This window comes from Simochromis diagramma, unplaced genomic scaffold, assembly GCF_900408965.1.
Source record: "Simochromis diagramma unplaced genomic scaffold, fSimDia1.1 OVJJ01000317.1, whole genome shotgun sequence".
NCBI lineage: Eukaryota > Metazoa > Chordata > Actinopteri > Cichliformes > Cichlidae > Simochromis > Simochromis diagramma.
The window spans coordinates 2,511,900-2,528,659 of NW_024386994.1; the positions used below are offsets into that span (position 1 = coordinate 2,511,900).

At 41.0% G+C, this 16,760-nt stretch overlaps 1 protein-coding gene across 1 annotated transcript in view; it reads right to left on the minus strand.

The window, feature by feature from the left end:
* Positions 1 to 16,760, minus strand: part of fgf11a (fibroblast growth factor 11a) — a 99,189-nt gene that overhangs the window by 32,236 nt on the left and 50,193 nt on the right. Inside the window, exon 2 of the mRNA XM_040040752.1 lies at positions 16,614 to 16,724. Coding sequence (XP_039896686.1) covers positions 16,614 to 16,724 — 111 coding nt within the window. The remainder of the gene's footprint in view (positions 1 to 16,613; positions 16,725 to 16,760) is intronic.

Below are 16,760 nucleotides of genomic sequence, written 5' to 3' on the forward strand. Positions count from 1 at the left end.
ATAGAAATGTCACGTCTGTGTTCACACTGCTGAACAACAATGTCTTTCGGTTATTGAAATTCAACAATATTTTTTAGTCAACAATGTCAGATACGACTACTCTGCTTCATTTCTGAGTTTTGCTAGAAAAAGAAATTACGCTACAGTAAAAATGACATTTTAATAGAACAGCTAGTAATATTACCATCACCCACCGACAGGAAACCAAAGGTTTTGTTGGTATAATCTACCAAAAGGATACAGGTTGTATACATATTAACATCTCCTGTCTGCATCAATTACTGCTCACTCAGTTAAAGCCCATTTGGCCGTAAGAGTGTTTAGGCTGGTATTACTGTCTGGAAGCAACAACTTCTGAAGGCTCCCTTGCAAATCTGTCAGAAATTATGCTAATTGTGAACTCTCTGTGTGTGTCTGTTTATGTGAGTGTCCTTGTGTCTTCTTTCCTTTTTCTGTTTCCATGTTCTCCTCCTTATGTTTAATTCCATGCCTCCCCTGCCTGTCATGTTTATCCCATGTTTCCGTCATATCATGCCTGTCCTCTCGCTCTCTCGTGCTGTCTCGAATCATTGCTCTCTCGCTCTCTCTCTATGTATTGTCTCCGTTAACTGTTCCTGCGTCCCCTTCGTTATCCCCTCCCGTTGCCTCCTTAATCCATCTAGCTTCCCTGACTGTTCTTTCCTCTCAGCAAAAAATGTCATGTTGTGAGTTAGTCTACGTCTTAGTGTTTCCTGTTTTATTCTGACAGTCTTGCGTTCCATGTTCGGTGTGTTTAGTTTTGCTTCTGCTGTCTCGTTGTGTCTAATTTGCCTCATGCATGTGTTTCCTGTTCCCTCGTTATTCCTCTTGTATTTAAGCCCCCTGTTTCCGTCTGTCCAGTGTCGCATTCTCCCTCATTCCCTGCTGTTGTTCTGCCTGCCTGCCTGTCTGTTTAGTTCATGTGTATCTCAGTTTTTGTTTGTTCTTCTGGAGTCCAGCAATAAAGCTGAATTTTGAGTCGAGTTCTGCCTGCCGCACACAACAAACACGACCTCAGACTTTGTATAAAGATTGGAGAAATAGTACAGAACATTTTAATAACTGGGTTTTAGAGACTGGACTCATGCACCTACCAGCGTATTGTGTCTCACTTTTCTAGTTCTTATGCCAGAGGTGTGGACTCGAGTCACATGACTTGGACTCGAGTCAGACTCGAGTCATTAATTTTATGACTTTAGACTTGACTTGAAAAAATGTTCTAAGACTTGTGACTTGACTTGGACTTTTACACCAATGACTTGGGACTTGAATTGGACTTGAACCGGTTTACTTGAAAAGACTTGATATTTCACCCCAAATATAAAATTTAACATGCATATTATATAGAGATTGAAAATGTGACGTCATTCACGGGTAGAACCGCAAAGGATTCTGGGAACTCGTGGCAAGCGGTACTAGCGCACGCAGGCTTTCAATTGAAATCAGTCACACAGCGATAAAAAGAAACACAAAAATGTCAAGAAGCTGTTGTATTATTAACTGCAATAGCCGGTCGCATGACAGCCACGGGAAGCCGACGGGTAAAGAGATCGGTTGTTATCGGATTACGTCGTTGAAGAGAAATTGTTCGAACCATGTTTCCGAAGTAACAAACAGGCGACGGGTGGCCTGGATTGCAGCCATTCAAAGACCAAATATAACGTCCCAGAACACTCCAGCTCACAGGTTAGTCTGCTCCAAGCATTTACACGAAGGTCAGTCTGCTGTTGTAGTTAATGCGTCATTTTCATAACATAATTGGTGATATAGGTTACAAGCACGTCTGGCGCTGAACAGAAATTGTTGCGCTATGCTCCTTTGTTTATTGTGCATAAATAGTGAATTGTCCTGACACAATATTGTGTTTCGCTTCTGTTATTATGGTACACTGACAAAAACATATACTTTTATTCACAGGGTAAAACAGTTGTTTTGTATCACTAATTGCCCAGTACGATTACAGCATACAGTATTATTGTCACTGCTACATTTCTGTGATGCTACCAGAAATTATTTCCACTACTAATTAATTACCATTGAGCTCAAAGGTCCTATTAATAAACGGTTAACGAATGTGTATTTATGACGACGATTTGTGAGACTGGTAAACTTACCTTTGTTCGTACGATGGTCTTTCGTTCTACACGGTGCATTTCAAGGTCCTGTACCCATCCGTCGGTAAACTGTACCTGGGCTTGTTGCAGTGACCGGAAGTTACTAAACTTCATGAGTGTATGCACTCACTCCAAGAAGCGTATAATTATAAATATGCATATAAATATGCTAGGATGAGATAGCTGACTTCATCTAACTAGCAAATGTTGTCCAGGCTACGTTGGTGATGCAGTTTTTTTTTAATGTGTATGATATTTTTGTCATGCGATTTTAAAGCCGGTCCTACAACCGCATCCAAGAATAACATGCAGCTTATCTCAGAACTGTCGGTGAAAATTATTCTTGGAGCTAGGTTTAATTGAGCTGCATTTTAAAGAGGTGCAATTTCACAATTTGTGTATATTTTCTAAGTTCACTATTTTGTCATGTGTTGAGAAAAACACAGATTTAAAAATTACATGGTCTAATATTTACATTTAGCATATAACTGCAACATGCTTTTTTTCGTTTTTTTTAATGACTCGAAAGGACTTGAAATTCAAAATTTCAGACTTGTGACTTGACTTGGACTTTTACACCAGTGACTTGAGACTCGACTCTGACTTGCCTGACATTACTTGAGACTTGACTTGAGACTTGAGGATAAAGACTTGAGACTTACTTGAGACTTGCAAAACAATGACTTGGTCCCACCTCTGTCTTACGCTAAGGAGAGGTGTTCATATTTTGTGTTTTAGAGTATCAGCTTCTACTTGCTGTTGTCTTGTGAAGCATTCCACCATCACATAGTTACCAGCAACTACTCATTTCTTTACACAATGTCTGTTACAATCAAGTTGATTTTGACTTTGGCAAAATTCCCATACTGCCATTAGTCCTAAAGGCCAAAGCAGACAACACTGCTAAGCTTTTCGTTTAAACTCTGGTCGAGAATATAAAAACTGAAGCATAATTGGGATGCAGTATGTGTGAGTGATTTCGTCTTCTTTTGGCAAATTGCAAGAGTGCATTATAAAGTCAGAGCCCAGTTGTCAAAGTGACAGATTTCTTACACGGATGAAAAATGAAGTCTAAGGAGCATGTTTTAGATTCATGAAGCCATTAGCCACTAATAGACAAATCAATTTCAAATCAAAAGTTCTGCCAACATAATGGATGGAAGTTAAGTTATCAGATGGTGTCACAAAGTCAATGCTGGCCGTGATTAAAAACTAACAACTTGTCAGTATTATTTCTGATGAAGATTAAGCTCTGACCTCTTAAGAGTTAAGATTTTCTTTCTAGTACGGCAACTTGGAAAACAAAACACATTCCTTCTTTTTCGAGCAGCATTTATGCTCTTTAACTTTTTGTTGAAGAAAACTTAAAAACTTAGATTATATTCCAACTTTCCACAGAACAGTCACTGTAACGTACAGTTTTTACCACCTGCACTGAATATAAAGACAGCCCACCCTACTCTTTTTCTCTCTCTCTCTCTTTCCTTTCTCCATCTTCAGCACGTTGCTTCTATTTGCTCAATCGATTCCTGCATTTCAAAGAGTTGGTTTCGCAAATGAACAAGGTGTCACCAATGAGCATGGCTGGGATGACAAATAGAGCTGGGCACATGCACACACATTGCCTCCCACCTTCTTGTCACCCTCCTACTCCTGCTTCTCACTTCCTAACAGTGCTAGGTGCACTGTTGTGGCGATAACTGCATGTTATCTATACACACAGGAAGAAAACCACCACAACACATGCAGGTGGACTACACTGTCCAAGATAATAAGGACAGAAATGAGCCGTAGTCCCTGCATGACAGTTTTACATTTTACAAACATAAAGATACAAAACGTTTATAGTTAGCATTTGTAGCTAGCACACAACCTACAGAAATAACTAGATGTTCTGTAAAAATACAGGATATTTTGAAGTGTTATAGCTGTGACAATATAAAAGTCATCAGTCTATGTCAACAGCTACAGCATAAGAGTTTTTGGGTAATGTTAGCCTGTTTTGTTGGATTTGGAGATTAACGTCATGTAGCTAAGCAGCAAAAGTGTGATAGAAGTGTCAGTTCACATTGCTGACAACATTTTTTGTTCTACATGCAGAACAGGAACAAAGATGCTGTTAGCATGAAGCTTGTATCTTTCTCTAGCAAGATATCGTGTATATAATTATTAAGTGTTCTTTGAGTAACATTCATGATCTATGTTTTAATGGTAGTCAGGTGGGAAAAAATTTAAAAGACAAAAATATTTATAATATTTTATAAGTGATAAAATCGATATATGAGATTGCAATTTCTGCTCACTCCCAGAATTATGAATCTAAAAAGTCAGACATTACTTCCTGTTACTTCAAAAGCTGCCTCTATGAAACACGAGATATCCTTTGGTAGCAGTCCAGCGGCTGCTTTGCACTGTACTTCGCCTTGTTTTTGCTGATTCTTTTAATACTTTGACATCCTGGGAATAAGACAGGCTCAAAATTGATAGTAGCCATTAAAAATAATATTCTGCCCTCAACAAAATAACAAAGACATTTGTGTGTGCATGTCCCTGATATCATTATAAGCTGTATTTGGAGAACACCAGTAGAAGGTCAAAACAATCAGGCTTTAGCTTTTGCTTCATTCCTTCTCTCACTCTCTTTTTTCCTGCTTTCACACTTCAGATTGTTTATTTCCTTCTTATCCTCCATCAAAAAGAGCTTTGCTAATCGCATGTATAACATAACTGTTTGCATGGATAGCGGAGGCATCCCATTTCATCCCTCTTCTTCTCCGTCGTTACATTTGAGTCGCTTCTAGTAGAACAGAGGACACTGCTAGATTAATCAAAAGTCTTTTGGGGGAGGGGAAAGAAGAAGAGGGGAAGGGAAATGAAGGGGAGGCCGTTGCCAAATCAATCCCACAGTCAATTTGAGGCTTGAGATCATCTACACAATAAATAAACAAGGAGAAAGTAGAGATGGGAAGAGGAAAGGGAGGGGCGGCTCAGCACTGGGAAGCAGGAGCAGGACATAGAGTTAAGCTGTAAGGAGGGCCTCTGCAGGCCTGCACTCTGCGCTGCTGCTCTGCAGTGTTGCATTGTGCAGCACAGTTGGTCTCTACAGGAATGAGAAGAGGATTACAGTCATCTGTGAGAAGTCACACAGAGTTTAACTTATGGACAGCTGCGCTTTATTTAGTTTCCAGTCTCAGTGAAGCTGGTTGGATAAGAGCACTGTCACGAGATGTTGATGCATCTAAAACTGACTCATTCCAAGGTTATGTCTAAACTATTTCTTACTTATGTTGAACAGACTAAAGAATGCATAAATGGTAACAGGGCTTACAGAGAAGCTGAGCTACTGTGAACGAGTTATGTTCTTGCATTTGGGTTTCCTAAACTATTAAGATTATAATGTTCCTGCACATGTTCCACTCATACCCTTCAGTTATGAGTTATGTCGATGGTCACTGAGTAAATCGAGGGAATTACAGATGCAGTATAAGTTTTCGTCAGTGATGACACACAATGTGAGCTCAAATCATTCATGCATCTCAAACACTGTAAGTCGTCCAGACTGTTCCATAACTAGGCTAAAATCCTATAGGCTCATTCAAGCAAACATATAAATGAACTTGCTGTTAGCATGCAAGATAAAACTAGATTAAATGATTTGTCTTCAGCAGTAAGTAATTCTCAATATTTTCACCCATCTGTTGCTTTCTAACATTCCCCTTTTCACCTCACATCTGTCTTTACTATTTGCAGTTATTTAAAGTTCCCTGCTGCTTAAAAATGTGCCACACATAGATGTTTGACCTTCTCTGTGTCTATAGATATTGATTTTGTGACATCACCACTGGTTGAGAAGCCAGTCACGGCTCAGTATATGATTTGGATTGGTGTAATGTGGTATACATACGCTCAGATGCAACTTTTCGGTGATGTGGGTGACATCTAAAGTTCAGCAGTTAGAAGTTTTCACATGAATAGCATTTGCATATGGTGCTAGATTTTCCAGAGGGCAGGCATTTTAAACTGAAGGAGGTTTTAAGTAGAATCATTCAATTTACCAGTGCTATAAGAGATAAGCACAGATAAGTAACTAAATTAACCCAATTATCTTGGCTATACAATATTTTCTAAACAAAATACTCAGTTTTACTCTGATTTTAGATTATTGTAGCTTCTTTTCTTTACATTGTTACCACTGTAGAGCAAGAGGATCACAGAGACACACTGCTGCCTGCCTATAGCTTTTGTCCATTTGCTATGCTACCTATTGTAATATTCGGAATTGTGTGGTGTCTCCTTGGGAAAACTAGTTTAGTGTTTGGTGATGTCGCAGGTGTGCACCACTGCTAACTGTGGAGTGTGAGAGAAACGTTCTTGCACATGGACGCATGGACCTCATATTTTTAACTCCCTAACTCAAAGTAATGTTACGGGTTGTATGAATACTGCTCGCTTCATGTATGATAAGACAGCAGCCGTTCAAACGGGCCTTGTAAGGCCGGTGGAGAGTGTGTTTATTAAAGGACAAGCAAAAGGACAAGCACGGTGGAATTCCCAGTACCAGTGTGGTCGTGAGGAGGAGTCACAGAGGAGCTGAAGGTTCTCCCCACTCACAACAAGTGAGAACCGGAATATAGCCTGGAATATTACTCCAGGTTCTATCTTGTTAAAACCGAGAGGTACAGCACAGAGCTACATAACCACTCGTGTTTACATTGACAGCTACGAACCCACACTGAGCACAGGGGGAACATGCAAACTCGACAAAAAAAGGACCCATGATGGTTTAATCCAAGTAGTAACCTCCTCGGCTGAAAGATGAAGCCAATGGTTACATGACAAGTCTGGAGTTCTTGGTTGGTTACACAATCGAGTCAGTTCCCAAAGGCTCTTATTTTAGGGATGAATCATCCCTAAAGTCTATCTTTTTTTTCTCTCTTAAGATCATCCCCAGTCCTCTGATAAAGTTGAGGTCCAGGCCGCTGACAATTAGAAGCTCGTCAGATGGTAAAGCATTGCTGACCAAGAATTTCAGTGCTTTTCTGTTTATAATTCTGTCAGTTTTAACAAGATCTCCAACACCACTGGCTGAGATGCAGCCTGAAACCATGACACAGCCTCCACTGTGCTTTACAGTGGCGGTGGCTCTAGACGCTGAATTCCTCCGTACCTACTGACGTGGATTTGAACCAGAAATTTCATTTTAATTTTATTATTGACCGTAATCCTTTAACGTAACAAGTTTTAAAGGTAACGATATCTAGCAGTGGTAACCTACCACATTACAACTGGATATGTTAACATGACTTTAAATAACGTGTATTTTTGCTCAGAGTTAACGTCAAGCTGTGAACTCTAACGTATTCGTGAATAATTCCTTATTATCTGGAATGATCAAAAGTTAAGCTGCACTGAAAGCTACTGGATGATATTCATGATCTTATTTAATTTACAACATTGTTTAATAACATTGTACTTAAATAATCAAAATCCCAACATAGTCGCAAGAATATGAAATGAAGTCTTTTCCCGACAGCCCACTGCACTGGGATCATTAACGTGACACTTGAACTAATAAAGCTACAGAAAAGTGGATTTGCATTGGCAACAAATGAAATAGCCTCTTCGCACGTTGTCATTTGTGTTGGAAAGAAATGAGCTTTAATGGCTCAAGAGCAGATTAAATGAGTTGCAGCTGAGCTTCACGCCTGATTTCCCCAGTGGTCGATGGCTCTGATGACAAGACAACTACTTTCACAGTCCTGTTATTTAACTTCCACCTCTTCCCTCTAGGCCTTCCTCTCCATAACTGATTTCTCTGTGCCTTTATCTGTCTTCCTTTCACTTCCATCCATCTCTCTCCTCTCTTTCCCTGGTGTTTTTTTGTCTTTTCAGCCCTCTTTGTCATGAATTAACATCCCTTTTTCTTATCTTATTGTTTTTTTTACACATCTCTCCATTTTTCTTCCTTATTTGTTCCCTTTCAGTTCCCCTGTTGCCTCTTGTCATTCTCCCCATCCTGTGAAACCAATGCTCTCCCATTCATCTTTGTCCTATTTTACCCTGCAGCCTCATCTGTCTGGCTCTTCATCGCTCTCTCTTCTTCTCTCTGCCTCGTATCCTCACTTCTTCTTGTTTGGTATTCTTCATGCTCTTCTTCTCATCCTTGTGAGCCCACTCTGCTACTCTTTCCACCTTTCTCCTCATCTGTCAGATGGAGCTTTGGCTTTCAATATTCACATCTTTTCCTCCTTGGATGCTTCAGCTCTCACACAGAGCTGAGCTTCCCTCATCTGCCTTTCAAGCTTTTTGCCTCCCTGCCCTCTGTGCAGGAGCGTTATCGAGCACTGGGGGAAAGTTAAAGAAAAAAAGAACAGACTTGTTCCAGAGTGCAAAGCGAGATAAGTAAAATTTCCTTCCAACTGTGGGAGATGGTAATTACAGTGGATAAAAGCCTGGGAATCAAGTTCCTCCTCATGGCTTCCCGATGTACACGCTGAGAGTCAATAGCTTTCATCTATCTTTCTCTTGTGTCCATTTTTCTTCCATTTTCTCTGTGTCCATCAATCTGTCTCCTTCTGGGATTTTTGCTTTCTTCGTCCCCCGAAGGAAATCAAGATCAATCCCTCATGACCTATCCACAGAATTTATTCTCTCCCTTCTTTCTTTTAAGGTATTTTAAATCTTCCTTTGCTCTGTCACCTGTCTCAGATTTTTTTTTACCAGTACTGACATCAGGTACATGTGACCTTTTGAAACACTTTCGAAATGGCCCGAGGCCATTTATAAAAACACAATGTAACTTAAATGTAGCCACAGTTGTTTGGCAGCAGTACAGTCAAACCACTCAAATTCCTGAAGAGGCACATTATTCAAGTTACAATTTTATCCATAACTTAAACACTGTTTACGTAGAAAGCGATTTGGTCATCACCCCTTGATTTGAATTTAGTCCTTAGCATCTTTGGACAAATTGGTAATCATCTGACATTTCCAGCACAGACACATGTCGGTTACCAGCATTCTTTGCTCCTTTGGTGGTACTTTCAGTTGGTCAGGAACAAATAAAACACTGGAAAAAGCCAAACAATAACATTTTTAAGTTATCTAAGTGAATTATATATCATGTTTAAACTGAGTAGCGAAAGACTGCAGGGGGTCTGAAAACTATGTGCCCGGGGTTCGGTGTTCTCGCTGGCTCTGGTGAACATTGACCTCCCGGTCAGCTATCTGGCTGGTGGGTAACAGACTTCTCCAAAAATGTCAGAGCACTTTTACAAATATGTGATGTTTTGATAAATCAAGCAGATATTTGAAGTTTACACAGCTACATTCTCACCTGAAAATAACTTAAGAGACCCAGAAAGAGTCAAATTAAAAATAAGTAGCTGCCGCCATTGTTTGAAACTGGAACTGGCTGATTCGCGCTATGAATTCTGGGATAGCTATGATACCGGGGAATGCTTCTTCTTCTTTGGCGTTTAACGGCATCTGGCATCCTTGTAGATGCATTGCTGCCATCTTCTGTTTCAGTCCATTATTACACTCTTAAATCTTACTACTTATTCCTGTGTCTTTCAGGATCTTACAGAGCTTCAAACGACGGTAACAGGGTTATTAATTAAGTCGTCGACAAAATCGTCGGCATAATCGTGACTACTCGACTAATTGTGGCAGCCCTACTAGACGTAGAATTATTTCCCATATCTTTACAACTTAGAAGAAAATTCTAATCATTACAGAAATAATTAAACTTTTTTAATGGTCATCTCAACTAAATTCAGAGTCTCCATGAACTTTTCAAATGAACGGAAAGTTTAAAAACCCAAGAATCTGCGTTGCACTTAAACAAATGTTCAACCAACTATGAAGTGTAACTGATTTCTATTAAAGTGGCTAAAACATGTCAGAGCAACACACAGTACAGCAACTTCATTTCCATTGAAAAGATAAGTAAATCTTAAAGTTGCTCCTCTTCCCTCCCCTCTTTCCTCTCCCAGCTTTATTATATAACAGCCTGGAAGAGCCAAGAACAGGCAAGGAGAGAGGAGAGGAGGAGCAGAGGGGGGCAGCTCCTCTGACCTCCCACCAAAGGGGGGAGACACAGTGATTGAGGAGCCATCAGCTGTATGCCAGCTGCTCCTCGTGCTCCCCATCACTCCCTCCTGTCCCTCTGCCTTTTTCACCGTCATCCTCACGTCTCCCCCCCTCCTTCCGTCTCACTTACTCTCTTTCTCTGCCAGCCCATCTTGTCTCACTGGCTCAGTTTGCTCTGGCCCGTCTTCCCATTCTCCACTCCTCTGTGATCCTCTTATTCTTTGTTTCCACCAATCTCTCACTTGCAAAAATATAGTGTGCTTTGGTGACAGCTTCCTCTGTCACCTAGTTAAGAAATCCCTGAAGCCGCTTGCTTTAAAAAAGTGATAAAAGTATTCCAAGGCCATACAAAAGCCACTCTTGTCACTTTATGTTCTATTACATCCCCTCAGGGCTTCTGTACCTCTTCCCAGCTTTTTCTTTCCCTCCATTTGGCTTTCCTTTCAGTGTCCTGCCTTCCTGACACATTTGGGTCCAGGAGAAACAGGAGGTTAAGGTAGCTGCTGTAAAGCCTGGTATCCCAGGTAGAGAGGTGACAAGAGGGAGCCAATGGACCGGGCTCCCTCCTGCCCCTTGGAGGTCGTTCACTGCAGCAGGTCACAGGCGAAAGTTTCATCCTGGAGATCAGCCGATGAGTATCACAGCTGGCTGCATGGGCCAGCGCCTCAGATATGAACTTCCCTGTTCCTCCCTTAATTATTTATCCCATTTAATGCTGATTTGGCCTTTTTTTGGTGTTACACACTTTTGTGTTATACACTTCAGTGGGGTGCATAATCACTGCTGAAACTGAGGCTGATGAGTGGTAGAAGGTGGCTATTGTTACATATAAAGGGTTGATCTGTTTCAGATATAAGAAAAAAATTACAAATACTTTAACATCCAACAATTCACCCTAATCTTGCCCCTAAACCTGGGTTAAGGTTTGCTTTTGTCCCCATGATCAATAAGGATTTTTTTTTTCTTTAAATGTTGGGCAGTGATTAGTCTGTTTCCAAAGTCCAAATACATTTACTTCTTAAGATAGATCACCTGTAACCTGTGTAGAGTTTGGGATAAGGGGTATCTGTTGATAGATGTAAAGTAAAAAGACTGGGAATAATACCTGTTTCCGTCCGCTTCCTCCTCCTGCTACGGGGGGATTGTCCTTTGTGTTTACTTCATGTTTTATTCTGAAAGTTAGTTCCTCATATGCTTTCCTAGTTTTCAGTTAGCTACTGGGAATTTTCCTAAACAAAAAAAAATATCAGCTGTTTTTAAAATGTATGTGTCAAGTTGGGACGCTGAGATTTATCTTACTCTTGCCACAGCCAGTGGTTCATGGAACTGACACTAAAGGATGCCTTCTGTGTATCTCTGTGATTCTGACAGCTTCTACCATCTATAGCATTTGATACCTCGGGAGTGAGAACAGGATCTGAGAAGGCCAAGCACACAGAAAGTCCCAGTGTCACAGCTAATTCATTTTTAGCAGCACCAAGAGAGAAAGTAACAATGGACAGACTGAACAGAGTTGGTAGAATCGAATGGCTTTTGGGCTCAGTGTGTAACCAAGCAGGTTACACTGCTGGGTTACTCTCTCCACAGGAGGAGAGAATAAGTTTCCAGGGCTCAACGTCAGTGAGGATCTGAGCTGGTCACAAAAGCAGTGAGACAATAACTCTTCCTTCTGCGGCTGCTGAGGAGGTTTGAGGAGATTCTATCAACACGACTTCAAGAGTATTCTCTCTGGCTGTATCGTGATTCTGCATTGGATGGTCAGATCAGCCCAATGTATCACCAAAAAAAAAAGAAAGCAAAAAAAAACAGGTGAATTCTATATGCAAGAGTGAAACTGAGTTAAAGCAAAAGGTGTCTGTTTGTCGGTCACATTGCATTTTATGGTCTGAATTTCCACACATTCTCATGCACACACACTCATACAGTTTATAAGAGTTGATGCTCACACAGCAATTTCTGCTCATTCAATGTTCTGTGCAGCCAGGTGGATGATTGTGTCTCTGATTGATACTCTATTTCACTGATGTCAATCTCTAGAAGACTGTTTGCTTGAATTAATAAATAATCTGTAAGTGCACAGTTTGGGTTTTGCAGAGTTTATCACATGCCACCTTTGAAAATGTAACAGCTCAGGGAAGCCATGCACCAGATACTGGCATTGATGGAATTAGTGTTGTTATAAAAATTAACCCCTGCAAACAAGTTGCGGTCTGACCTCTGCCGACTGAAGTTTATTGCCACTGCACGCTAGGGGTGCTGTTACACAATGCTCGTCTTTACATCTGTCTGGGCATGAGCCCTGTTCGCCTTCAGATGTGCCCAGCGGTATTATGTGATCACTTCAGACAGAATGTTCAGCCGACATTTGCCTCAGCGTAGGTGTGCAGTTACATAAGAGGGAGAGGTGAGTGCAGATCTAATCACTTTATGGAGGTGTTTAACCAAGCTCCTTGGGCTAGAGGATTCATAACCTCGGTGCCAAACCAGCTTTCAGGGATAACAGTCCCGGGGATTGTTATGTGAGAATCTGGAGAATCAGCCTTCTGGAGAGTTGTCTTGAAATATTTCACTCATTGTTTATTTCACTAAATAAACACTTTATGCGCTGCTATGTTTCCCATCAGCAAATATCATCCTGCCAAGTTACATAAGCTAGTCTCCAGGACAAATGCCAGGGGAAAACCTCACAACGAACACCTCAAGGTTAGATCCAGGTTATTCCAACCCAGTAACAATCCTGCTGTCACAAGGATTCTGACGTCTTAATAGAATGCTGAAATATAATCTTGTACAGGGGAACCACAGCTGAGTGTCAAGGTGTGATTTTCTCCCCTCCCTGTGTAGAGTGTAAATCCAAAATTGTGCTAAGCTCATATTTCCCACCCAAACTGGTGTTTTGACAGAAAAAAGCTGCTGTGTTGCCACATCAGGGATTTCCTGTAATATAATATTGATCTCTTTGGAAAGGTTGGAGTCCATCCAGAGACTCTAGGGAATCATGGGATAGGATGTTTTGAGTCATTAATGTTCTAGGCGATGCCCCTCGCAGGGTTAGGTGTGTGTGCACAATCACAAACTCAGCAACCAAAGAAGGACAGCAGGTTTTTGTGTGACTGTTAAGAACTGTAGGTCTTCAATAAAATCTTCAGAGTGGTTATTTGATACCATTAAGTAGTTTTGAAATACTATAGTTAGAAATTGAATCGCTAGCAGCTGAACACATGAACAGTAGTCAGTGTTCACAACACTGAACGTTGTTTCATGAGGAATTTCGAGAGGTCAGAGAATCTCCCATTTCAACAACACTGAAGCATTAAACAGTTATCATGATCATTAACCCAGCCAGCAAAGACATTAATGTTAGACTTTTTACTGTTAGCAGTTATCCAGTAGCCACATTAGCCATCTATTAAGTTATCATTGGGTAGCGGTTAGCAGCTATTGCTAACAATAAAACTATAACATTAGAGTTAGGTAGGAAATATCCTTTCCATAGATCGAGCGTGTTAATTTAACAGGATAATTAAGTTACAGTATTTGTGCCTTAAAGGGTGTTAAGTTTCTCTTAAAAACCATGATTGAAGCTGAGAAAAGTCAGACCTGGGGCCCGTTCTTCGTACGTCGCTTACTACATCCAAGATCAAATGACACATCCAAGACCAAACCATCGCGCTAACCGTGAGCTCACTAATCCGGTTCCCCGAACACACCTGCTGTTGACGATCAGTACAGCTGGATGAAGTAATGTGAGATCACTGGGTGTCGTAAAAGGGGCTACGCATCGATAGTAGAAACATTGATCGGCAACCCTCTGATTGGTCGGCGAAAATGTCGAAGGAGCGCGCTCGGTATTTTCCGGCAGCAGAGCAAGAACTCTTGAGTGAGGGATTTCAGGAGTTTCAGAGTTTAATCAGAACGCAAGGGAACACTGCAAAGGCTGCAAAAGCAAGGAGAGAGGGCTGGCAGAAAGTTGCTGACAAATTAAACTCGTAAGTAATTTAATAATAACAATAATAATGGAGTGGATTGATATAGTGCTTTTCAAGGCACCCAAAGCGCTTTACAATGCCACTATTCAGTCACTCTCACATCCACACACTGGTGGAGGCAGCTACGGTTGTAGCCACAGCTGCCCTGGGGCAGACTGACAGAAGCCAGGCTGCCATATCGCGCCATCGGCCCCTCTGGCCAACACCAGTAGGCGGTAGGGTAAATTTATTATATTACACTATATTATCCAATATTATATTACATTATATTATATTATGTTATATTATATCCCCTTTCACATTAGAGCCACAACAGGACCCACTAGAACATGGGAACAAGTAAAAGTGAAATATAAGAATATTCTACAGAATAGTAATATTTATCACTTATATTGCTTTTAGTCTCTTGGAAAGAGACCCTGAAATAATCTGTTTGTTTGTTCATAACAGCAACCAAGAAAGGGGCAGAGCAAAAAAAGACAGGTGGTGGTCCTGCACCCCCTCGCCAACAAGTTGGTTAAGTGAATAATACCCTCACGGGAATATCGATATCTCTCAATGAGCACACTGTCGCGCTGAGCTAAAGGATCCTGTCTATCCCGCAATATACGCTGGATTCTGAGAACTCTCCTTATCAATCTTGCACCTTCCGCAATGGGCTGCTCGCGTAAACGGACAGGACATGGCTGCGACAGGACTTCCCAAATCCACCTTCGCTTTTATAGCCGTGGTCTCTCATCTTGATTACGCGAAGTGATTTGCAATTACTACTCTGAAATATGAATTACATCTGTAATAATCACATACATGTAATAGAATGTTAATAATACATTTCCCTTTTTTAGGAAATGACCTGTATGTATCTGTAGTGGAATCAATAAATGGATCAAGTGCTGCATTATCTTTAGTTACATTGATGTTATTTATTTATGGTGAAACAGTGGTGGAATATCGCTGTTGCTTTCGTATAAATGAAGCGGACATACCTGTAAACAATCCTGTTTACATAAAGTAAACCTGCTCCCGAGCAGGTTTACGCTTACGGCTCTGTTGCTATGACAGCAAGTCCCGGATGAGCTTCGGGGAACCGAACGATCCAAGATCACGCGAAATCGTCAACAATCTAATCCAGCTAACTTACTTAGCGAGGTACGAAGAACGGGCCCCAGCAGATAGACAGAAACAAACAATGGCTAACTTACCAACGAAAATCACCAGAAGTTCTTCCACATGCTACAGAGGGCCCCAATTTTTTAAAGGAATATATTGTAAAATTATTGTAAAATTTTCAAAATGTCTTGTTTCTTCATACTTCAACCATCCAATCAACTGAACGACGCCAAAGAAGAGGGAGTAGCAGATTAAGCTGTTTGGCATTGGCAGAGAAGATTTGGGAAGTTTTTAATAGGTGCAACCCACATCTTTCAACCAACAACTCTGCTGCTCAACTAACAAATGTATTTTCCTCACAAGTGTCACCATTTAATAGGAAATAAACATGACTTCCAATGGTTTAGGAGTTGTTGCTAAAAAAGCATTTTTACAATAAAAAAATTGTCTTGAAAGCTACTTGAAAAATCAGTGATTAATGAGGATTTTTAATTGTGTAAAGACGTCAGCCTCTGCAGACGTGCATGCATTAGACAGCCTGTCTCCCCTTGAGCGATATGGCGGCAGCATTGACACGTTGTTCCAATGAACAGCTGTGACCACTGTAACATCAAGTCTGTGTGGTGATTGAACTGCCTGGATAGAACATTTAGGAGACATCACATGACATCTACTTACTAGTGATAAATATACCAGAATATTAGCTGCTACGGATTCTTCCAACAGCACATGGACCCAGCAGGTTAAAGACCCTTTAATGTTTCATTGAACTTTGTTGGAAACTTGCACTCTGACATATACCTAAATAATTCAGGGTGTTGTGCCTGAAACTGAGAGCACAACATGCACACTTACATTGCAGTGTGTATACTCACAGATGAGTTATTCATAGGCACATAAGGCTTACAACCTGAAGGTCAGAATGATTGTAAGCAAAACAATTAAAAGCATGTCTTTGAAGAGCTTAATCAGTGCCAGAGATCTTCTGTGATATATTATGCAATGAGAATGAATCCCATTTGGCAGCCGTTCCCCTAGTCCACCTCGCCAAGTGTGCATGCATTTTCAGCCTGATCGATCCTGGTGCAAATCAAACCAGAAAGCATGGCAGGGTTGTCGTGCCTCTGCGTGCTCTCAGGATGTTAATCTGTCTTACCAGGAAGATCCCTTTTAAACACACTTTGACATGGAAGCAGGGGAAACTCCTAGAGGTGCATGTACTGACTCAGGCATGAAATAGAACCCTTGTACAGCAACAATATCTAAGAGTCTGTCCTCCTTTACTTACAGAAGGAGCTGCTTTCGTCCTTTGTGCCTTCCATGGTGCCATCCGGCAGCATCTGGAGGTAGAAGCCGTGTCTGCAGTAGAGCCGCGTGACAATGCCCTTCAGCTGAGGCTCTGCAGAGCAAACACAATGTTAAACACGCTAACGTC